Source organism: Oncorhynchus mykiss, chromosome 27 (assembly GCF_057628025.1).
Source record: "Oncorhynchus mykiss isolate SJ-2025 chromosome 27, ASM5762802v1, whole genome shotgun sequence".
NCBI classification, from domain to species: domain Eukaryota; kingdom Metazoa; phylum Chordata; class Actinopteri; order Salmoniformes; family Salmonidae; genus Oncorhynchus; species Oncorhynchus mykiss.
The window spans coordinates 21,311,282-21,336,524 of NC_143048.1; the positions used below are offsets into that span (position 1 = coordinate 21,311,282).

A 25,243-nucleotide genomic window follows, 5' to 3' on the forward strand; every position below is an offset into this window, starting at 1 on the left:
TTTTGGTTTGTTTGTTTGTCAATTAGGGTGTGCAGGGGAAATATGTGGTCTGTCGTACGGTAATTTGGTAAAAATACATTTTGACATTTGCTCAGTAGTTTGTTTTTGCTGAGGAAATGTATGAGTCTGCTGTTAATGATAATGCAGAGGATTTTCCCACGGTTGCTGTTATTGTGGTCAAATTTGTCTTGGGGTGATCAGTCCTTGGTTCCAAATATTTGGGAAGATGCCAGAGCGGAGGATGATGTTAAAGAGTTTAAGTATAGCCAATTGGAATTTGTGGTCTGTATATTTTATCATTTATACCATCAACCCCACAGGTCTTTTTGGGTTGGAGGGTTTGTATTTTGTCCTGTAGTTCATTCAATGTAATTGGAGAATACAGTAGGTTCTGGTAGTCCTTAAAAAGTTGATTCTGTCACGCCCTGACCATAGTTTACTTTGTATTTTCTATGTTTTGATTGGTCAGGGTGTGATCTGAGTGGGTATTCTATGTTTCATGTCTTGTTTGTCTATTTCTATGTTCAGCCTGATATGGTTCTCAGTCAGAGGCAGGTGTTCGTCATTGTCTCTGATTGGGAACCATATTTAGGTAGCCTGGGTTTCACTGTGTGTTTGTGGGTGATTGTTCCTGTCCTTAGTGTTAGTTTGCACCAGTGTAGGCTGTTTCGGTTTTCATTACGTTTATTATTTTGCACTGTTTGTATTTAGATTCATGTTGCTATAGTCAATAAACATGGATCGTAATCTACACGCCGCATTTTGGTCCGACTCTCCTTCACATACAGAAAACCGTGACAGAATCACCCACCACAAAAGGACCAAGCAGCGTGTCAACAGGCAGGAGCAGCGCGAGGAGATGCGCAATAAGGATTTCTGGACATGGGAGGAAATCCTCGACGGGAGAGGACCCTGGGCTAAACCAGGGGAGTGTAGCCGCCCAAAGGTGCAGCGGGAGAAGAAACAACAGGAGCAGCCCAAAGAGGAGTGCAGTATGGAGTATACGACTTGGGAGGAGATCGACAGGTGGGCGGCCGACCCAGGGAGAGTGCCGGAGCCCGCCTGGGATTCGATGGAGCAGTGCGCGGAAGGATATAGGAGAATGGAGTTTGCGAAGCAAGCAAGGCGGCGCGGACGGAGGCCCCATAGTCAGCCCCAAAAATTTCTTGGGGGGGGGCTCAGGGAGAGTGTGGCAGAGTCAGGAGCCAGACCTGAGCCAACTCTCCCTGTTTATCGTGAGGAGCCAAGGAGGAGAGCAGAACCAGAGCCGGTGTTGGAGGTGAGTGAAACAGAGACTGTGAAGGAGTTAATGGGGAAATTGGAGGAGAGAGAAATGAGGGAGTTGCTGTGTTGGTGCATTTTGCATAGAATTCGCCTGACGGAACGTGTCAGGGATTTGATGGCACCTGGGTTAGCGCTCCATACTCGTCCTGAGGTCCGTTTTAGTCGGCTGGTGAAGTTGGTTCCAGTCTCACGCATCAGGCCTCCTGTGCCCATCCCTAGCCTTGCACGTCCTGTGCCAGCACTATGCATCAGGCCTACAGTGCGCCTCGCCTGTTCAGCGCAGCCAGAGCCTCTCTCATCTCATGCGCTATCGGAGTCTTCCGCCTGTTCAGCGCAGCTAGAGCCTCTCTCCTCTCCTGCGCTGCCGGAGTCTCCCGCCTGTTCAGCGCAGCCAGAGCCTCTCTTCTCTACTGCGCTATCGGAGTCTCCCGACTGTTCAGCGCAGCCAGAGCCTTTCTACTCTCCTGCGCTGCCGGAGTCTCCCGCCTGTTCAGCGCAGCCAGAGCCTTTCTGCTCTCCTGCGCTGCCGGAATCTCCCGCCTGTTCAGCGCAGCCGGAGCCTCTCTCCTCTCCTGCGCTGTCGGAGTCTCCCGCCTGTTCAGCGCAGCCAGAACTGCCAGTCTGCATGAAGCAGCCCGAGCTGCCAGTCTGCAAGGAGCTGCCAGTCTGCAAGGAGCTGCCAGTCTGCAAGGAGCTGCCAGTCTGCAAGGAGCTGCCAGTCTGCATGGAGCAGCCTGAGCTGTCAGTCTGCATGGAGCAGCCTGAGCTGTCCGTCTGCATGGAGCAGCCTGAGCTGTCAGTTTGCAAGGAGCAGCCAGAACTGTCAGTCTACATGAAGCAGCCAGAGCTGCCAGTCTGCAAGGAGCTGCCAGTCTGCAAGGAGCTGCCAGTCTGCAAGGAGCTGCCAGTCTGCAAGGAGCTGCCAGTCTGCAAGGAGCTGCCAGCCTGCAAGGAGCTGCCAGTCTGCAAGGAGCCGCCAGAGCTGCCTGTCTGCAGGATGCCGCTAAAGCTGCCAGCCTGCAAGGAGCTGCCAGCCTGCAAGGAGCTGCCAGCCTGCAAGGAGCTGCCAGCCTGCAAGGAGCTGCCAGTCTGCAAGGAGCTGCCAGCCTGCAAGGAGCGGTCAGTCTGCATGGAGCAGCCTGAGCTGTCAGTCTGCATGGAGCAGCCTGAGCTGTCCGTCTGCATGAAGCAGCCCGAGCTGTCAGTTTGCAAGGAGCAGCCAGAGCTGTCAGTCTACATGAAGCAGCCAGAGCTGCCAGTCTACAAGGAGCTGCCAGCCTGCAAGGAGCTGCCAGCCTGCAAGGAGCTGCCAGCCTGCAAGGAGCTGCCAGCCTGCAAGGAGCTGCCAGCCTGCAAGGAGCTGCCAGTCTCCAAGGAGCCGCCAGAGCTGCCTGTCTGCAGGATGCCGCAAAAGCTGCCAGTCTGCAAGGAGCCGCCAGAGCTGCCAGTCTGCAAGGAGCCGCCAGAGCTGCCAGTTAGCATGGAGCAGCTGGAGCTGCCAGTCGGCATGGAGCTGCCAGTCAGTATGGAGCAGCCAGAGCCGCCAGTCAGCATGGAGCAGCCAGTCAGCATGGAGCAGCCAGAGCTGCCAGTCGGCATGGAGCTGCCAGTCAGCAAGGAGCAGCCAGAGCTGCCAGTCAGCATTGAGCAGCCAGTCAGCATGGAGCAGCCAGATCTGCCGGTCGACCAGACTCTCCCAGATCTGCCGGTCGACCAGACTCTCCCAGATCTGCCGGTCGACCAGACTCTCCCAGATCTGCCGGTCGACCAGACTCTCCCAGATCTGCCGGTCGACCAGACTCTCCCAGATCTGCCGGTCGACCAGACTCTCCCAGATCTGCCGGTCGACCAGACTCTCCCAGATCTGCCGGTCGACCAGACTCTCCCAGATCTGCCGGTCGACCAGACTCTCCCAGATCTGCCGGTCGACCAGACTCTCCCAGATCTGCCGGTCGACCAGACTCTCCCAGATCTGCCCGTCGTCCAGACTCTTCCAGATCTGCCAGTCGTCCAGACTCTTCCAGATCTGCCAGTCGTCCAGACTCTTCCAGATCTGCCAGTCGTCCAGACTCTTCCAGATCTGCCAGTCGTCCAGACTCTTCCAGATCTGCCAGTCGACCAGACTCTTCCAGATCTGCCAGTCGACCAGACTCTTCCAGATCTGCCAGTCGACCAGACTCTTCCAGATCTGCCAGTCGACCAGACTCTTCCAGATCTGCCAGTCGACCAGACTCTTCCAGATCTGCCAGTCGACCAGACTCTTCCAGATCTGCCAGTCGACCAGACTCTTCCAGATCTGCCAGTCGACCAGACTCTTCCAGATCTGCCAGTCGACCAGACTCTTCCAGATCTGCCAGTCGTCCAGACTCTTCCAGATCCGCCAGTCGTCCAGACTCTTCCAGATCCGCCAGTCGACCAGATTCTCCCAGATCCGCCAGTCGACCAGATTCTCCCAGATCCGCCAGTCGACCAGATTCTCCCAGTTCCGCCAGTCGACCAGATTCTCCCAGATCAGCCAGTCGACCAGATTCTCCCAGATCCGCCAGTCGACCAGATTCTCCCAGATCCGCCAGTCGACCAGATTCTTCCAGATCTGCTAGTCGACCAGGATCTGCTGAAACCGCCAGCCAGCCAGGTTCTGGTAGTTTCTACTACCTGCCTGGGCTTCTTCTCAGTGCTGGGCTTCTTCTCAGTGCTGAGCTACCCATCTGTCCCGAGTTACCTCTGTCCCGAGCTGTCCCTCTGTCCCATGTTATCATTGTGGTGGGTAACCTATTTAGGGACGTTTAGGAGGGGGATTAAAACTGTCATGGAGTGGGGTCCACGTCCAGTGCCAGAGCCGCCACCGCGGACAGATGCCCACCCAGACCCTCCCCTATAGGTTCAGGTTTTGCGGCCGGAGTCCGCACCTTGGGGGGGGGGTACTGTCACGCCCTGACCATAGTTTACTTTGTATTTTCTATGTTTTGATTGGTCAGGGTGTGATCTGAGTGGGTATTCTATGTTTCATGTCTTGTTTGTCTATTTCTATGTTCAGCCTGATATGGTTCTCAGTCAGAGGCAGGTGTTCGTCATTGTCTCTGATTGGGAACCATATTTAGGTAGCCTGGGTTTCACTGTGTGTTTGTGGGTGATTGTTCCTGTCCTTAGTGTTAGTTTGCACCAGTGTAGGCTGTTTCGGTTTTCATTACGTTTATTATTTTGCACTGTTTGTATTTAGATTCATGTTGCTATAGTCAATAAACATGGATCGTAATCTACACGCCGCATTTTGGTCCGACTCTCCTTCACATACAGAAAACCGTGACAGATTCTAAGATTTGTATTTGATCATGTATATGCTTTTGCTGTTTGTTCTTTGTTATAGACCCAAAAAGATTGGAGAAGTGGTTTATCCATACATCTCTGTTTTGGATAGATAACTCTTCGTGTTTTTGTTTGTTTAGAGTTTTCACATTTTCCCGGAAGTGGTTAGATTGTATGGATTCTTCAATTACATTGAGCTTATTTCTGGTGTGCTGTTCCTTCTTTTTCCATAGTGTATTTCAGTATTGTTTCAGTGATTCACCATAGTAAAGGCGTAGGCTCAGGTGAATCAGGATCTCTACATTTTTGGTTGGATAGGTTTCTCAATTTCTTTCTTAGGTTTTTTTATTCTTCATCAATCCATTTGTCAAAGTTGCTAATTTTCTTAGGTTGTCTGCTTGAATTTTTTTTATTTGATAGGGAAGCTGAGATGTCAAATATACCGTTTAGGTTTTCTACTGCCAGGTTTACATCTTCATTATTACAGTAAAACCCTTTTTATCAAGAAATTGTCTAGAAGGGATTACATTTCTTGTTGCCTAGTAGTTTTTTGGTAGATTTCCATACTAATTTACTTCCATCTACAGCATTTCTTAATATTATTTAGTTTCTTTGGCTTTGATGCCTCATGATTGAGCATAGCTCTGTTCATGTAGAGTGTGATTTTGCTGTGGTCTGATAGGGGGGTCAGTGGACTGACTGTGAACGCTCTAAGAGACTCTGGGTTGAGGTCAGTGATAAAGTAGTCTACAGTACTACTGCCAAGAGATGGGCTATAGGTGTACCTCCCAAAGGAGTCCCCTTGAAGCCTACCATTGACTATGTACATACCCAGCATCCGACAGAACGGCAGTAGTTGTGACCCGTTTTTGTTGGTCATAGTTGTTTCTATGGGGGCATAAGGGGGAGGGAATGCTGTCACCTCCAGGTAGGTGTTTGTCCCCCTATGTGCTGAGGGTGTCCGGTTATTGTCCAGTTCTGGTATTTAGGTCACCACAGACTAGTACATGTCCCTGAGCCTGGAAATTGTTGATCTCCCCCTTTAGGATGGAGAAGCTGTCATCAATAAAGTATGGGAATTTTATTGGGGGGACATAGGTAGCACACAAGGAATTTTTTCTCTGTTGAGATAATATCCTTATTAATTTTGAGACGGATGTAAAATGTTCCTGTTTTGACTAATTCAACAGAGTGGGTTAAGTCTGCTCTTTACCAAATTAGCATACCCCCTGCGTCTCTTCCCTGTTTCATACCTGGTAGTTTGGTGGATGGGACTACCAGCTCTCTGTAACCTAGAGGGCAACCAGTGGGTCCGTCTCCTTTATACTTTAGACCTCAAACCTTGTATATTCCAGGATGTGATAGTAAAAGCGTTGTGTTCCATAGTGTCTAGTGTTGTTTTTGTGTGGTTTAGGGCCGGACCATCAAAGTAGGTGTGAGCAGAGCATGTTGAGCATCTGATACATACCTCTTAGGTTGCAGGATGTGGCTTGGGTGGGTATAATAGGGTTAGGCCTGTTGCTCTTCTCATGGCTTGGGCATATGTCCTGCTGTCATGTTGAGGTCCTTGCCACAGGGACGGGGGCATGGGGTGGGCAGAAGGGGGGGCCTATATAGGCTGTGGCCAGCGTTGCTTGAGGTGGTCTTAGCTGTTTGGGGTGTGGCTGGTGATGCTGTGGTCTGGGTGTAGGTCCTCTTGGTGTGGGTTCTCTCAATGCAGGTCCTTCGGGAGGGGTCTTGCAGGTCTGGGAGGGCGTCTCGCTGGTCTGGGCGGGGTATACGTTGCTCTGTTGCTCCTGTGTGAGGTGCTGGGTCTTCGGTTGAAGGTGACGTCCTTCAGGGTCCTGGCAAAAGCTGAGATTGCTGCCTTGCAGAGGTGGACCTGGTTGTAAAGGCAGGGTGGAGTGGTGGGTATACATTAGGTTTTGAGACACAGTCTCGCGAAATGCTTGCATTCACCCGCTGTATGGTGGCAGGCTGAAAGTATTTTCTTGGTAGCAGGGTGGAGATAACCACTTGTGCGTTGGAGAAAGTGGAACAATCACTCCCCTGATTGCTCTCTCTCTCTCTCTCTCTCTCTCTCTCTCTCTCTCTCTCTCTCTCTCTCTCTCTCTCTCTCTCTCTCTCTCTCTCTCTCTCTCTCTCTCTCTCTCTCTCTCTCTCTCTCTCTCTCTCTCTCTCTCTCTCTCTCTCTCTCTCTCTCTCTCTCTCTCTCTCTCTCTCTCTCTCTCTCTCTCTCTCTGTCATGTTCAGATCTCACTGATCCTAAACTAATCAGTCCACCCTTTCTCTCTCACACAGGGACAAGATGCCGTTCCACCATGTGACGGCAGGACTGCTGTACAAGGGGAACTACCTGAGTCACTCTCTGTCTGAGGACAACGACAGTGACCAGCTGGCCAGCATCTCTGTGGAGGAGCTAGATGGTAAGTCTCCTCAGGGCTTGGGCTGGTACTACTGGGTCTAGGTTGGTTTGGGCTTGGTTTGGTTTGGTTGGGTTGGGCTTGGTTGTTTCTGGTGAGAGGGGATAGAGATTAGGACTGGGACTGTGGATTTGGCTGGTGAGGGTCATAGAGAGAGATTGAGTTTAGGCCGGGGTTTGTGTGTTTGAATTGGGCAGGATAAATAGTAGGCTATATATGGGATAAGTAGTAAGACCGTATTCTGAGCCATGAATCACAGAGGTTGGACCAGTCAAAACATGTATTTACAAACACCGCTTGCCCCTGTTGCTGGAGCCAACAAAGCATTGGCTTTATAAACTATGACTATGAATTTTCTTATCACTTATCGCACAAGTAGAATTTGATTAATGGGCTCTTGCTCTCCCTTGGCATTAATTAGAGGAAGTAGCTGAGTCTGTGTTTATGAATGCTTTTATCTTGTGTGTGTGTGTACGTTGTTCTGAAACTAATCACCCCACTGGCCAGCCCGGCGGTGGAACCCAGCCCAGGCCTGATCGATATTATTCTATCCTCTGCTGTAAACAACAACATCACAGTGCTCATAGTGGAGGGGGGGATTAACTACACTAGCTGCTCTCATACCATAAATATTGTATTAATAAAATTATGCCACATTAAAGGAAAATTCCACCCTAAAAATATATTTTGGTATTTGTTTCAATTGTCCATTGTTGAAATAGTCCCAAAATGTTTTGCTTGTCAGCAATCCTGTTGTCAAGATATGTAACTTTCAAAATACAGAAATCATCATCTTATGATGTATTTCTGATGCATTCTTTATTTGGTATTTTGTTACATTACAGCCGTATTCTAAAATGGATCAAATATATCTTTTTTCAGCTATCTACAAACAATACCTCATAATGACAAAGCGAAAACAGGTTTGGGCAAATGTATTAAAAATAAAAAATATAAATATATTTTTTACATAAGTATTCAGACCCTTTTCTATGAGACTTGAAATTGACCTTGTGTTGTGTGCCTTTGGAGTCCACCTTTGGTAAATTCAATTGATTGGACATGATCAGGCACACAACTGTCTACATAAGGTCCCACAGTTTACAGTGCATGTCAGAGCAAAAACCAAGCCATGAGTTCGAAGGAATTGTCCGTAGAGCTCCGAGATAGGATTATGTCGAGGCACAGATCTGGGGAAATGTACCAAAACATTCCTGGAGCATTGAATGTCCCCAATAACACAGTGGCCTCCATCATTCTTAAATGAACAAGTTTGGAACCGCCAAGTCTCTTCGTAGAGCTGGCCGCCCGGCCAAACTGAGAAATCAGGGGAGAAGGGCCTTGATCAGGGAGGTGACCAAGAACCCGATGGTCACTCTGACAGAGCTCCCAGAGTTCCTCTGTGGAGATGGGAGAACCTTCCAGAAGGACAACCATCACTGCAGCACTCCACCCAATCAGGCCTTTATGGTAGAGTGGCCAGAAGAGGGGCGGGGGCGTATGCCTTATGGTTAACGAGACGTGGTGTGGTCACAACAACATACAGGAACTCAAGTCCTTCTGTTCACCTGATTTAGAATTCCTCACAATCAAATGTCGACAGCATTATCTACCAAGGGAATTCTCTTCGACTATAATCACAGCCGTATATATTCCCCCCCAAGCAGACACATCGATTGCTCTGAACAAACTTTATTTGACTCTATGTAAACTGGAAACCACATATCCTGAGGCTGCATTCATTGTAGCTGGGGATTTTAACAAGGCTAATCTGAAAACAAGACTCCCTATATTGTATCAGGATATAGATTGTGCAACCAGGGCTGGTAAAACCTTGGATCATTGCTATTGTAACTTCCGCAACGCATATAAGGCCCTCCCCCGCCCTCCTTTCGGAAAAGCTGACCACGACTCCATTTTGTTGCTCCCTGCCTACAGACAGAAGCTAAAACAAGAAGCTCCCGCGCTCAGGTCTGTTCAACGCTGGTCCGACCAATCTGATTCCACGCTCCTAGACTGCTTCCATTACGTTGATTGGGATATGTTCCGCACTGCGTCCAACAACAGCATTGACGAATATGCTGATTCGGTGAGCGAGTTCATTAGAAAGGGCATTGAAGATGTCGTTGCCATAGCAACGATTTAAAACATTCCCAAACCAGAAACCGTGGATTGATGGCAGCATTCGCGTGAAACTGAAAGCCCGAACCACTGCTTTTAACCAGGGCAAGGTGACCGGAAACATGACCGAATACAAACAGTGTAGCTATTCCCTCCGCAAGGCAATCAAACAAGCTAAGCGTCAGTATAGAGACAAAGTAGAGTCGCAATTCAATGGCTCAGACACAAGAGGTATGTGGCAGGGTCTACAGTCAATCACGGATTACAACAAAAAAAAAAACAGCCCCGTCACGGACCAGGATGTCTTGCTCCCAGGCTGACTAAATAACTTTTTTGCCCGCTTTGAGGACAATATAGTGCCACTGACACGGCCCGCAACCAAAACATGTAGACTCTCTTTCACTGCAGCCGACGTGAGTAAAACATTTAAACGTGTTAACCCTCGCTGCAGGCCCAGACGGCATCCCCAGCCGCGCCCTCAGAGCATGCGCAGACCAGCTAGCTGGTGTGTTTACGGACATATTCAATCAATCTTTATCCCAGTCTGCTGTTCCCACATGCTTTAAGAGCGCCACCATTGTTCCTGTTCCCAAGAAAGTTAAGGTAACTGAGCTAAACGTCATCATGAAGTGCTTTGAGAGACTAGTCAAGGACCATATCACCTCCACCCTACCTGACACCCTAGACCCACTCCAATGTGCTTTCCGCCCAAATAGATCCACAGACGATGAAATCTCAACCACACTGCACACTGCCCTAACCCATCTGGACAAGAAGAATACCTATGTGAGAATGCTGTTCATCGACTACAGCTCAGCATTTAACACCATAGTACCCTCCAAACTCGTCATCAAGACCTGGGACCTGGGACCGAGACCCTGGGTCTCGACCCCGCCCTGTGCAACTGGGTACTGGACTTCCTGACGGGCCGCCCCCAGGTGGTGAGGGTAGGTAACAACATCTCCACCTCGCTGATCCTCAACATCGGGGCCCCACAAGGGTGCATTCTGAGCCCTCTCCTGTACTCCCTGTTCACCCATGACTGCGTGGCCATGCACGCCTCCAACTCAATCATCAAGTTTGCGGACGACACTACAGTGGTAGGCTTGATTACCAACAACGACGAGACAGCCTACAGGGAGGAGGTGAGGGCCCTCGGAGTGTGGTGTCAGGAAAATAACCTCACACTCAACGTCAACAAAACTAAGGAGATGATTGTGGACTTCAGGAAACAGCAGAGGGAGCACCCCCCTATCCACATCGATGGGACAGTAGTGGAGAGGGTAGTAAGTTTTAAGTTCCTCAGCGTACACATCACAGACAAACTGAATTGGTCCACCCACACAGACAGCATCGTGAAGAAGGTGCAGCAGCGCCTCTTCAACCTCAGGAGGCTGAAGAAATTCGGCTTGTCACCAAAAGTACTCACAAACTTCTACAGATGCACAATCGAGAGCATCCTGTCGGGCTGTATCACCGCCTGGTACGGCAACTGCTCCGCCAACAACCGTAAGGCTCTCTAGAGGGTAGTGAGGTCTGCACAACGCATCACGGGGGCAAATTACCTGCCCTCCAGGACACCTACACCACAGGAAGGCCATAAAGATCATCAAGGACAACAACCACCCGAGCCACTGCCTGTTCACCCCGCCATCATCCAGAAGGAGAGGTCAGTACAGGTGCTTCAAAGCAGGGACTGCTTCTATCTCAAGGCCATCAGACTGTTAAACAGCCACCACTAACATTGAGTGGCTGCTGCCAACACACAGACTCCAGCCACTTTAATAATGGGAATTGATGGGAATTGATGTAAAATATATCACTAGCCACTTTAAACAATGCTACTTAATATAATGTTTACATACCCTACATTATAAATCTCATATGTATATACTGTACCCTATATCATCTACTGCATCTTTATGTTATACATGTATCACTAGCCACTTTAAACTATGCCACTTTGTTTACATACCCTACATTACTCATCCCATATGTACAGTGCCTTGCGAAAGTATTCGGCCCCCTTGAACTTTGCGACCTTTTGCCACATTTCAGGCTTCAAACATAAAGATATAAAACTGTATTTTTTTGTGAAGAATCAATAACAAGTGGGACACAATCATGAAGTGGAACGACATTTATTGGATATTTCAAACTTTTTTAACAAATCAAAAACTGAAAAATTGGGCGTGCAAAATTATTCAGCCCCTTTACTTTCAGTGCAGCAAACTCTCTCCAGAAGTTCAATGAGGATCTCTGAATGATCCAATGTTGACCTAAATGACTAATGATGATAAATACAATCCGCCTGTGTGTAATCAAGTCTCCGTATAAATGCACCTGCACTGTGATAGTCTCAGAGTTCCGTTAAAAGCGCAGAGAGCATCATAAAGAACAAGGAACACACCAGGCAGGTCCAAGATAGTGTTGTGAAGAAGTTTAAAGCCGGATTTGGATACAAAAATATTTCCCAAGCTTTAAACATCCCAAGGAGCACTGTGCAAGCGATAATATTGAAATGGAAGGAGTATCAGACCACTGCTAATCTACCAAGTCCTGGCCGTCCATCTAAACTTTCAGCTCATACAAGGAGAAGACTGATCAGAGATGCAGCCAAGAGGCCCATGATCACTCTGGATGAACTGCAGAGATCTACAGCTGAGGTGGGAGACTCTGTCCATAGGACAACAATCAGTCGTATATTGCACAAATCTGGCCTTTATGGAAGAGTGGCAAGAAGAAAGCCATTTCTTAAAGATATCCATAAAAAGTGTATTTTAAAGTTTGCCACAAGCCACCTGGGAGACACACCAAACATGTGGAAGAAGGTGCTCTGATCAGATGAAACCAAAATTGAACTTTTTGGCAACAATGCAAAATGTTATGTTTGGCGTAAAAGCAACACAGCTGAACACACCATCCCCACTGTCAAACATGGTGGTGGCAGCATCATGGTTTGGGCCTGTTTTTCTTCAGCAGGGACAGGGAAGATGGTTCAAATTGATGGGAAGATGGATGGAGCCAAATACAGGACCATTCTGGAAGAAAACCTGATGGAGTCTGCAAAAGACCTGAGACTGGGACGGAGATTTGTCTTCCAACAAGACAATGATCCAAAACATAAAGCAAAATCTACAATGGAATGGTTCAAAAATAAACATATCCAGGTGTTAGAATGGCCAAGTCAAAGTCCAGACCTGAATCCAATCGAGAATCTGTGGAAAGAACTGAAAACTGCTGTTCACAAATGCTCTCCATCCAACCTCACTGAGCTCGAGCTGTTTTGCAAGGAGGAATGGGAAAAAATGTCAGTCTCTCGATGTGCAAAACTGATAGAGACATACCCCAAGCGACTTACAGCTGTAATCGCAGCAAAAGGTGGCGCTACAAAGTATTAACTTAAGGGGGCTGAATAATTTTGCACGCCCAATTTTTCAGTTTTTGATTTGTTAAAAAAGTTTGAAATATCCAATAAATGTCGTTCCACTTCATGATTGTGTCCCACTTGTTGTTGATTCTTCACAAAATAATACAGTTTTATATCTTTATGTTTGAAGCCTGAAATGTGGCAAAAGGTCGCAAAGTTCAAGGGGGCCGAATACTTTCGCAAGGCACTGTATATACTGTACTCGATTTATGTACATATTCTTAATCCCTTTACACTTGTGTGTATAAGGTAGTAGTTTTGGAATTGTCAGGTGAGATTACTCGTTGGTTATTACTGCATTGTCGGAACTAGAAGCATATGCATTTCACTACACTCGCATTAACATCTGCTAACCATGTGTATGTGACAAATACATTTGTTTCGATTTGATTTGATTTGAGAAGGAAGCCACTCCTAAAATTATTATTCTAAAATTGAGATTGCTTGGAGTTTGGCACCTAAAGGCACCTTAACACTCTCAGACCATGAGAAACAAGATTCTCTGGTCTGATGAAGCCAAGATTGAACTCTTTGGCCTGATTACCAAGTGTCATGTCTAGAGAAAACCTGGCACCATCATGCTGTGGAGATGTTTTTCAGCTGCAAGGAATGGGAGACTATTCAGTATGGAGGGAAAGAGGAGCGGAGCAAAGCAGAGAGAGATCCTTGATGAAAACCTGCTCCAGAGCACTCTGGACCTCAGACTGTCGCGAAGGTTCACCTTCCAACAGGACAACGACCCTAAGCACACAGCCAAGACATCGCAGGAGTGGCTTCGGGACAAGTCTCTGAATGTCCTTGAGGGGCCCAGCCAGAGACCAGACTTGAACCTGATCGAATATCTCTGGAGAGACCTGAAAATAGATGTGCAACGATGCTCCACGTCCAACCTGATAGAGCTTGAGGGGATCTGCAGAGAAGAATGGGAGAAACTCCCCAAATACAGGTGTGCCACGCTTGTAGCATCATACCTAAGAATACTCAAGGCTGTAATCGCTGCCAAAGATGCTTCAACAAAGTACTGAGTAAAGGGTCTGAATACTTATGAAAATAAGGTATTTCTGTTTTTTATTTTCAGAACATTTGCAAATATTTCTAAAAACCTGTTTTTGTTTTGCCATTATGGGGTGTTTTGTGTAGATTAATGAGGGGAAAAACTATCTAATCCATTTTAGAATATTTATTTAAAAAAATGTTAACCTTTATTTAACTAGGCAAGTCAGTTAAGAACAAATTCTTATTTACAATGATGGCCTACCCCGGCCAAACCCGGACGACGCTAGGCCAATACAGCATGGAATCGAACCAGAGATTGTAGTGACGCCTCTTACACTGAGATGCAGTGCCTTGGACTGCTGCGCCAATCGGGAGTGTAACGTAACAATGTGGAAAAAGAGAAGGGGCCTGAAAACTTTCCGAATGCACTGTAACACACTACACTAGAGTAATGATTAGCAATCATCTCCTTGGCTTATTAATTTATCCATAGTACTATACACAGGCAGCTACCATTTCAACCATGTTCACCATTTCTACCATGGGGATATTTACTGAGGAAATTTGGTGTTGCTACCTGTAAGTGTCTTTATCTATGGCCATTCAAGTGAAACAATGTTACTGTATTGCGTTGAACTAGCTGACTCACCACATACAGCACGTTGTCGTCAGTCAGCTTTAGTACAGGTACACATTGTTAACCTCTCAGCCTGTTGGAGGGGATGTAGTTTCCTTTTGTGTCTTATTCTACTTGCATGTTTTGGTTTGTGTGTGGTTGGTATGTGTGTGTATGCAGTGCTCTGAGAGCTGCAGCATGTAGAATAGATGTTGGTGTGGGTAGAGAGCTTTGTGTATCAGGTAGTCTTGCCTCCGTCGAGGCCGATCTGTGCTGCTACTGCTTCTGCTGCTGTGTCTGAAAGGTCAGACAAGATGTGGATATGAGATTGTAATTTATAGACACATACAGCACTGTCAGCACTAACTTCATATCACAAAGCACATAACACACATTTGATACACTGAGAAAGTGGGGATAAGTAGTGTTCAGTAGGGAGACACTATTTTCTAACCAGGAGCTACTACTTGAAGTTGTCCAATTAAAACAAATATTGAAGTTTTACGTTGTAAAAAGTTTTACTATGGTATGCCCTACTGAACATGAGTGCTGATGCACTTGGCCTAGATTGCAATGCAGGGTGCTGTTAAAGTGACTCTAAATTCAAGTCTTTTTTACTCTGATTCATTTCTCCATCTGACATTTTCCGTGGGTATTCCTGTTCCTTTGGTATTACTTTGTCATACAGGATGTTAAATTATTCTCCCCTGTAAAGCTTTGGTTTTCAGAGCATCAGAGCACGTGATTGATATGGGAGCAGTTGTGCATGAAATAGAGAAAAAGCGGGAGAGAGCTGTATGAGTATACGACCTGTGGTCTGAATGTTGTTGGTGTTCAAATGGGCCCGAGCCCTCACACAGGAACCTACTCTACAAAGGCCTGAGTCACTCACTGTTCTGTGCTGCTGTGATCCTCCTGATGGGTTTATTCATGAGGCGCTAATTTCAATGTACCAAAATAAACCCATACACCTTTGATGTGCTTGTGTTTTTCTCTGTTTTGTTGTGCTGTGTGTGTGTGTTTTCTTTCACAAACACATTGCTAGAACGAGTGTCTCTGGTTAGAACAAGCTTTTGTACTCTGTTATGAATGATAATGGCTGAGTGTGTTTGCTCGGGCCAGATGTTTTGGGAAGCAGGGAAGGACAAAATACTTTTCAGAGGCTAGTACAACAACTAACCTGAACCCTCGGTAACATCTGAGTGCTTTTATGATCCGAAATATCATTTCAGATTTTACGAGGTGATTTAAATACAGAGAAAAAACGTGACATTTACACACCATTGACCTCCTTGCAGCTCAGAGCTCCAAATCACTCCTACTAATCCTGACTGGCTATGAATAAATGACAGCTTCTCAGCACATGATTGACAGATGATTGACCAAGGATTGGTTAAAGATTGGCAGCATGGGCAGGCCTCCTCTAGCATGAAACTTTACTTCACGCTTAGGTTATCTTTAGACTACAATAAGTATCAGTTAACCTGTTGTTTGCTCCTTCTTATGGTTTCTTTGAAGAACTCTACCACTACGATGTTTTGTTTATTGACATGGTCTTTTCAAGACTGGACACGTAAGACTCATTTTCTTGTTAGCACATGTATTCCCAAGTGTATGACATTCTATCCCATATCTGGGACACGTTTGGAATTAATTCATGTTTTGAGTTAGCCTATGTCTTGGGTGAGGGGCAGTCCTGTCTAATACATTGTTGCATTGTTGCAAGGCCACTGGTCCTGGTGAATTAATTCTAAAATGGGGCAAAAAAGTATTTAGTCAGCCACCAATTGTGCAAGTTCTCCCACTTAAAAAGACGAGAGAGGCCTGTAATTTTCAACATAGGTACACTTCAACTATGACAGAAAAATGAGGGAAAAAAATCCAGAAAATCACATTGTAGGATTTTTAATGAATTTATTTGCAAATTATGGTGGAAAATAAGTATTTGGTCACCTACAAACAAGCAAGATTTCTGGCTCTCACAGACCTGTAACTTCTTCTTTAAGAGGCTCCTCTGTCCTCCACTCGTTACCTGTATTAATGGCACCTGTTTGAACTTGTTATCAGTATAAAAGACACCTGTCCACAACCTCAAACAGTCACACTCCAAACTCCACTATGGCCAAGACCAAAGAGCTGTCAAAGGACACCAGAAACAAAATTGTAGACCTGCACCAGGCTGGGAAGACTGAATCTGCAATAGGTAAGCAGCTTGGTTTGAAGAAATCAACTGTGGGAGCAATTATTAGGAAATGGAAGACATACAAGACCACTGATAATCTCCCTCGATCTGGGGCTCCACGCAAGATCTCACCCCGTGGGGTCAAAATGATCACAAGAACGGTGAGCAAAAATCCCAGAACCACACCTAGTGAATGACCTGCAGAGAGCTGGGACCAAAGTAACAAAGCCTACCATCAGCAAGGGCATTGAAGATGAAACGTGGTTGGGTCTTTCAGCATGACAATGATCCCAAACACACCGCCCGGGCAACGAAGGAGTGGCTTCGTAAGAAGCATTTCAAGGTCCTGGAGTGGCCTAGCCAGTCTCCAGATCTCAACCCCATAGAAAATCTTTGGAGGGAGTTGAAAGTCCGTGTTGCCCAACAACAGCCCCAAAAGGCGATCTGCATGGAGGAATGGGCCAAAATAATAGCAACAGTGTGTGAAAACCTTGTAAAGACTTACATAAAACGTTTGACCTCTGTCATTGCCAACAAAGGGTATATAACAAAGTATTGAGAAACTTTTGTTATTGACCAGATACTTATTTTCCACCATAATTTGCAAATAAATTCATAAAAAATCCTACAATGTGATCTTCAGGATTTTTTTTTCTCATTTTGTCTGTCATAGTTGAAGTGTACCTATGATGAAAATTACAGGCCTCTCATCTTTTTCAGTGGGAGAACTTGCACAATTGGTGGCTGACTAAATACTTTTTTGCCCCACTGTATGTATTCCAGTAGTACCCAGCCTCAAACTATTCAGTTTTCAGCTGTGTGCTGAAGCATACCATGCAATCATAGTGTTCTTTAGAGATCTGACATTCCATCTCTATTACATGCTTTAAGGTGGTCACTATTGTTCCTGTACCCAAGAAGCCAAAGGTAACTGAACTAAATAACTATCGCCCCGTGGCATTCACTTCTGTCATCATGAAGTGCTTTGAGAGACTGGTCAAGGATCATATCACCTCCACCTTACATGTCACACTAGACCCACTTCAATTTGCGTACTGCCCCAATAGTTCCACAGACAATGCAATTGCCATCACACTGCCCTATCTGGACAAGAGGAATACCTATGTAAGAATGTTGTTCATTGATTACAGCTCAGCATTCAACACCATAGTACCCTCCAAGCTCATCATTAAGCTTGAGGCCCTGGGTCTCAACCCCGCCCTGTGCAATTGGGTTCTGGACTTCCTGACGGGTTGCCCTCGGGTGGTGAAGGTAGGAAACAACATCCCCACTTCGCTGAACATCAACACTGGGGCCCCACAAAGGGGCATGCTCAGCCCCCACTTGTACTCCCTGTGAGTGAGGGCTCGGTTTTGTTGTTTTGAAAAGTTTGTTGTTTGAATGTGTGTTGGAAAGTTCTTGGTAGCTATCTAACTTCTTAGTTTGGACCCCGTGATGCAGTTGGCATCAGTTGCTGTGAGTGCTAGTCTCTGTTCAGTGATCTTGCTGACCAAGGACGGGTCTGAGGAGGTATTTGCTAGCTGCTAGCTAGCTGCATATCAAGCTTGCTGTGTTTTCTTGAACACAGCCCGCGATGCGGTTAGCCATTGTGGCTGGGACCGCGGATTGTCCCGGTTTTGTGGCTGTCTAGATCCCTGCTGTTTGTTGTTTTCAATCTTCCCTGTGACCTGCCCTATCTGGAACTGCGAGTAGTAACAGCGTAACCTTACGTTGCTAGCTACCATGACAAAGACCAATGCCGGCGGGAGTACCGTTGAGGACAGTGGTGTGTCTCTCTCACATGTGAACAATCTTTTAAACAAACTTAGAGTCCTACAAGCAGTTGTTACATCAACAAGAAAATAGCTTCAAGTGTTTTGTCCAAATACTTGTGGATTCTACTAATAAAAGAATGGACGACCTGACCAGAGAGGTCCATGACCTGAAGAACAGTTTTCAGTTCTCACAGGGTCAAGTCGATGAGTTGAAACAGGAGAACGGCAAGATGACAGCAATCTGTAAGTCATTGAGAGAGGACATCAGTTCAGTGTGTGAATCCATGATAACAATGACGGATAAATCTCGAGGGACAATCAAGGCAGAACAACATGGTTGTGGACGGATTTGCAGAATCTCCACATAAGACCTGGACGGAGTCTGAGGACAAGGTGAGGGAAATGATCTCTGAAATATTAGAGATGGACCACAAGAAGATTGAGGTGGAGCACGCCCACAGGACTAGAAAACCCACCACCAGCCCAGGTGATAGGCTCAATGCCGATAGTGGTCAAGTTCCTGAGGTTCAAGGACAAGATAGCTGTTCTGGAAAGAGCCAAGAACTTGTGAGGAACGTATATCTTCCTCAGCAAGGACTATCCTGAAGCTGTTCGCCAGTGAGGAAAGAACTGATCCCAGCCATGAAAGCTGCCAGAGCGCGTGAGGACATCGCTTACATCCGCTATGACAGGCTCATTGTCCACCCTCCCTCCCAGAAGCCTGGAAGGGATGAGAGAGAGCCAAGCCTATAGGTTCGTGGCTTCAACCCCGCAGCACACACACACCAATGCATCTATGGACTGCTGAATGTATATTTTTTTCTCTTGCTTTGTTTGCTCTTTTCAGTATTATGTCTATCTCTGATAAGCTACCCAGGAAAGGGCTGAAAATAGCCCATATTAATATATGTAGCCTTAGAAATAAGGTTAATGAAATCAATAACTTGCTAACATCAGAACATTCATATATTAGCCTTTTCTAATATATAATTAATTTGATGATACAGTAGTAGCAATACAAGGATGTAACATCTATAGAAGAGACAGAAATGCTTATGGGGGAGGTGTTGCTATATATATTCAGAGCCATATCCCTGTAATGCTTAGAGAAGATCTTATGTCAAGTGTTATTGAAGTGTTGTGGTTGGTCAGTGTCTAAATAATATGTGTGAAATACTTGATAGTGTATGTGATGTAAACAAAGAGGTCAACTTTTCTGGGGACCTGAATATTGACTGGTTTTCATCAAGCTGTCCACTCAAAAAGAAGCTTCTTACTGTAACCAGTGCCTGTAATCTGGTTCAGGTTATTAATCAACCTACCAGGGTGTTTACAAACACTACAGGAACAAGATCATCCACATGTATCGATCACATTTTTACTAATACTGTATTACTTTGTTCTAAAGCTTTATCCGTAACCATTGGATGCAGTGATTACAATATACTTACTATATCCAGGAAGCCAAAGTTCCAACAGCTGGCCCTAAAATAGTGTATAAGAGATCATACAAAAGATGTTGCTGTGACTTATGTGGATGATGTTAAAAATATTTGTTGTTCTGATGTGATTAATGAGGATCATCCAAGATGCTGCACTTGATGAACTTATGAAATTGCTTCTTCCAATTATTGATAAACATGCACCTGTTAAGTAACTGACTGTTAGAACTGTTAAGTTGCCATGGATTGATGAGGAATTGAAAAACTGTATGGTTGAAAGAGATTGGGAAAAGGAGTGGCTATTAAGTATGGCTGCACATCTGACTGGCTGTATTATGAAGCCAAGATCAATGATATAAAAAATGATGGAAAAACTACTTTGGAGTAGTTTAAATTAAATTATGGGCAGAAAGACAAATTCAACTCCATCTTTCATCGAATCAGATGGCTGATGGCATCACAAAATCATTGCGAATGTTGCCAATAATTTGAATGATTGTCATTGGCAAAGTGGGCAAACTTAAGCAGGAAACTCCAACAATGAACAGTGAGCAATTAAAATAAAAAAAATGAATAATTAATGAAAAGCATTGCAAGTTTACATTTTGTAAATTTAGTGTGTGAGAGGTGGGGAAATTATTGTTAGCAATCAATAATGACAAACCTCCTGGCATTGAGAACTTAGATGGAAAGCTACTGAGGATGGTAGTTGAATATATCCACTCCTATCTGTCCTATTTTCATCTGAGCCTAGAGGAAAGTCTTTGTCCTTAGGCCTGGAAGGAAGCCAAAGTAATTCCGCTACCCACGAGTGGTAAAGTGGCCTTTACTGGTTCTAACAGCAGACCTATAAGCTTGCTGCCAGTTCTTAGCAAACTGTTGTAAAAATGGTGTTTGACCAAATACAGTGCTATTTCTCTGTAAATAAATTAACAGCAGACTTTCAGCATGCTTATAGAGAAGGGCACTCAACATGTACTGCACTGACACAAATGACTGTGGAAGGGTACTGTTAGATTTCATTGCAGCTTTTGATATTATTTACCATAAGCTGTTGTTGAAAAACATATGTGTTATGGCTTTTCAACCTCTGCCATATTGTGGATTCAGAGCTATCTATCTAATAGAATTCAAAGGGTTTTCTTTAATGGAAGCTTCTCTAATGTCAAACATGTAAAGCGGGCAGTCTCTAGGCCCTCTACTCTTTTCACCAATGACCTGCCACTGGAATTAAACAAAGCATGTGTGTCCATGTATGCTGATGATTCAACCATATACACATCAGCAACCACAGCTAATGTTTTGGTACAAATCATTTCTTAAGTGCTAGACCTCAGCTGAATCTGGTAATGAATGGTGTGGCTGTTGAACAAGTTGAAGAGACTGGGCGTTACCTTAGATTGTAAACTGTCATGGTCAAAACAAATAGATTCAATGGTTGTAAAGATGGGGAGAGGTCTGTCGGTAATAAAGAGATGCTCTGCGTTTTTGACACTACACTCCAAAAAGCAAGTTCTGCAGTCTCTCATTTTGTCTAATCTTGATTATTGTCCTGTCGTGGGGTCCAGTGCTGCAAGGAAATACCTAGTTAAGCTGCAGCTGGCCCAGAACAGAGCGGCATGTTTTGATTTTCATTGTAATCAGAGGGCTGATATAAATACTATGCGTACCAGTCTCTCTTGGCTAAGAGTTGAGGTGAGACTGACTGCATCACTTCTTCTTTTTAAAAGAAACATTAGAACAAACGTGTTGGAAATCCCAAATTGTTTGCATAGTCAACTTACGCACAGCTCTGACACACACAATTACCCCATCAGACATGCCACCAGGGGTCTTTTCACAGTCCCCAAATCCATAACAAATTCAAGAAAGCGTAGAGTATCATATAGAGCCCTTATTGCATGGATCTTCCATCCATCTCATATTGCTCAAATAAACAGCAAACCTGGTTTAAAAAAAACAGATAGGGCAACACCTCACGGCACAACGCCTCTCCCCTATTTGACCTAGATAGTTTGTGTGTATACATTGATATGTAGGCTACGTGTGCCTTTAAAAAAATATGATATAGTTCTGTCCTTGAGCTGTTCTTGTCTATTGATGTTCTGTATTATGTCATGTTTCTTGTTTTGTGTGGACTCCAGGAAGAGTAGCTTCTGCTTTTGCAATAAAAAAACAAATACCAAAAACCAAACGTCACAGTAATGCCAAAAAGATTATCAAGGACAACAACCACCCGAGCCACTGCCTGTTCACCCTGCTACCATCCAGAAGGCGAGGTCAGTACAGGTGCATCAAAGCTGGGACCGAGAGACAGAAGCTATTTTTCTATCTCAAGGCCATCAGACTGTTAAATAGCCATCGCTAACATTGAGAGGCTGCTGCCTACATACAGACTTGAAATCATTGGCCACTTTAATAAATGGATCACTAGTCACTTTAATAATGCCACTTTAATACTGTTTACATATCTTACATTACTTATCTCATATGTATATACTGTATTTTATACCATCTATTGCATCTTGCCTATGCCGCTCGGTCATTGCTTATCCATATATTTATATGTATATTGTCTTATTCCATTCCTTTAATTTGATTTGTGTGTATTAGGTAGTTGTTGTGGAATTGTTAGATTACTTGTTAGATATTACTGCACTGTTGGAACTAGAAGCACAAGCATTTCACTAAACTCGCAATAACATCTGTTAACCATGTGTATGTGACCAATAAAATTTGATTTGATTTATTTAAAAACATCCTTGGCTGCCTCTCTCTCTCTCTTACAATCTCGCTGCATCTCTCTCTTTCCCCTCTCTCTCTTTCCTTCTACCCCCCCCCCCCCTCTCTATATATTTCTCTCTCCAGTTCTCTCTTTCTCTCCCTGCTTACTGCCTCCCTGCCATAAGCCCAATTTTCTCTGTAGACACACTAATAAAATATTAATTCATGAAAGCACAGAGGAGCCTGCTGACTTTTAGGCTTGACGCTGATGGGTATCTTTCAAACTGACACAGTACAGCGGCTTGTCGTACACACAGAGCAAGCTTATTTGTCACCACCATCTAAGTTGCCTGCAGGTTATTGCAGATGTCATTTGCAATGTTCTTGATATAAGGCACAGAGTTCAAATAATTCCTAACCATGGTGTATCCTCTCCTCTCCTCCTTGTGTTGACAGAGATCCGGGAGGCATTCAGAGTGCTGGACCGGGATGGGAACGGGTTCATCTCCAAGCAGGAGCTGGGTATGGCCATGAGGTCCCTGGGATACATGCCCAGTGAGGTGGAGCTGGCCATCATCATGCAGAGACTAGACATGGATGGTGAGTCACCTTCAGTACCCATTTCACACATTTACAGTACACAGACGAGTGTTGCATGTCTAGGGTTTAGGGTTTCTGGGATAATGGTGTTGATGTGATCCATGACCAGCATTTCAAAGCACTTCATGGCTACAGATGTGAGTGCTACGGTTCAGTAGTCATTTAGGTAGGTTACCTTAGTGTACTTGGGTACAGGGACCATGGTGGTCTGCTGGAAACATGTTGGTATTACAGTCTCGGTCAAATATAAGGTTGAAAATGTCAGTGAAGACACTTGCCAGTTGGTCAGTGCATGCTCGGAGTACACGTTCTGGTAATCTGTTTGGCCCTGCGGCCTTGTGAATGTAGACCTGTTTAAAGGTCTTACTCACATCGGCTATGGAGAGCATGAACACACAGTCGTCTGGAAAAGCTGATGCTCTCATGCATGCTTCAGTGTTGCTTTCCTCGAAGCGAGCATAGGCTTGTTTCACTGAGCAGCTCGCAGCTGTGCTTCCCTTTGTAGTCCGTAATAGTTTACGAACCCTGCCAAATCCAACGAGCGTCAGCGCCGGTGTAGTACGATTCAATCTTAGTCCTGTATTGACGCTTTGCCTGTTTGATAGTTCATCGGAGGGCATGGCGAGAATTCTTGTGAGCATCCAGGTTAGAGTCCCGCTCCTTGAAAGCAGCACCTCTACCCTTTATCTCAGTGTGAATGGTGCCTGTAATCCATGGCTTCTGGTTGGGGTATGTACATACGGTCACTGTGCGGACTACGTCATCAATGCACTTATTGATGAAGCCAGTGACTGATGTGGTGTACTATTCAATGCCATCTGAAGAATCCCAGAACATATTCCAGTCTGTGGTAGAAAAACAGTCCTCTAGCTTAGCATCTTTGTCATCTGACCACTTCCTTATTGAGCGAGTCGCTGGTACTTTTGGCTTGTAAGCAGGAATCAGGAGGATAGAGTTATGGTCAGATTTGCCAAATGGAGGGCGAGGGAGAGCTTTGTATGCGTCTCTGTGTGTGGAGTAAAGGTGGTCTAGAGTTTTTTTCCTATTGTTGCACATGTAACATGCTTATAGAAATGAGCTAAAACAGATTTAAGTTTCCCTGCATTAAAGTCCACGGCCACTAGGAGCGTTGCCTCTGGATGAGGATTTTCTTGTTTGCTTATGGCCTTATACAGCTCGTTGGCTGCCGTGTTAGTGCCAGTGGTGGTAAATAGACAGCTACGAAAAATATAGATAAAAACTCTCTTGGTAAATAGTGTGGTCTACAGCTTATCATGAGATACTCTACCTGAAGCGAGCAAAACCTCAAGACTTCCTTAGTATCAGATTTTGTGCACCAGCTGTTATTTACAAATAAACTCAGACTGCCACCCCACAGACCACCACAGCTGTTCTATCTTGCCGATGGACTGAAAACCCAGCCAGCTGTATTTTATTCATGTCGTCGTTCAGCCACTTCCATTTTATTATCCAATGATTTGACGTTGGACAAAATCAAATTAAACTTTATTTGTCACATGCGCCGAATACAACAAGTGTAGACTTTACCGTGAAATGCTTACTTACAAACCCTTAACCAACAGTGCAGTTCAAGGAGAAGAAAATATTTACCAAGTAGACTAAAATAAAAAGTAATAATAAAAAGTAACACAAATAGAATAACGAGGCTATATACAGGGGACACCGGTACCGAGTCAGTGTGTGAGGGTACAGGCTAGTTGAGGTAATCTGTACATGTAGGTGGGGGTGAAGTGACTATGCATAGGTAACAAACAAACAGCGAGTAGCAGCTGATGGTAAAGAGTAATCGCTGTCCTGATACCCAGAAGCTCTTTTTGGTCATAAGAGACGGTGGCAGACACATTATGTACAAAATACATTTCAAATAACACAAACAAACACACACAATAGCACAATTGGTTAGGAGCCTGTAACACGGCAGCCATCTCCTCCGGCGCCATCCAACCTGACAGAGCTTGAGAGGATCTGCAGAGAAGAATGGGACAAACTACCCAAATACAGGTGTGCCAAGCTTGTCGTGTCATACCCAAGACTCAAGGCTGTAATCCCTGCCAAAGGTGCTTCAACAAAGTACTGAGTAAAGGGACTGAATACTTATGTAAATGTAATATTTCAGTTTTTATTTGTAATACTTTTACAAAAATATCTAAAAACCTGTTTTTACTTTGTCATTACAGGGTATTGTGTGTAGATTGATGAGGGGGGGGGGACTATTTAATCAATTTTAGAATAAATCAGTAACCTAACAAAATGTGGAAAAAGTCAAGGGTAATTAATACTTTCCGAAGGCACAGTATGACTACATAATCACAAACATAATAAA

At 45.1% G+C, this 25,243-nt stretch overlaps 1 protein-coding gene across 4 annotated transcripts in view; it reads left to right on the forward strand.

Moving 5' to 3' along the window:
- LOC110507730 (calcium-binding protein 8) overlaps positions 1-25,243 on the forward strand; it is a 109,863-nt gene that overhangs the window by 19,397 nt on the left and 65,223 nt on the right. For all 4 annotated transcript variants that reach the window (XM_021587930.3, XM_090223571.1, XM_021587929.3 and 1 more), the window contains exons 2-3: positions 6,892-7,016; positions 22,756-22,899. In XM_021587930.3, coding sequence (XP_021443605.2) covers positions 6,899-7,016; positions 22,756-22,899 — 262 coding nt within the window. In that variant the 5' untranslated portion in view covers positions 6,892-6,898. The remainder of the gene's footprint in view (positions 1-6,891; positions 7,017-22,755; positions 22,900-25,243) is intronic.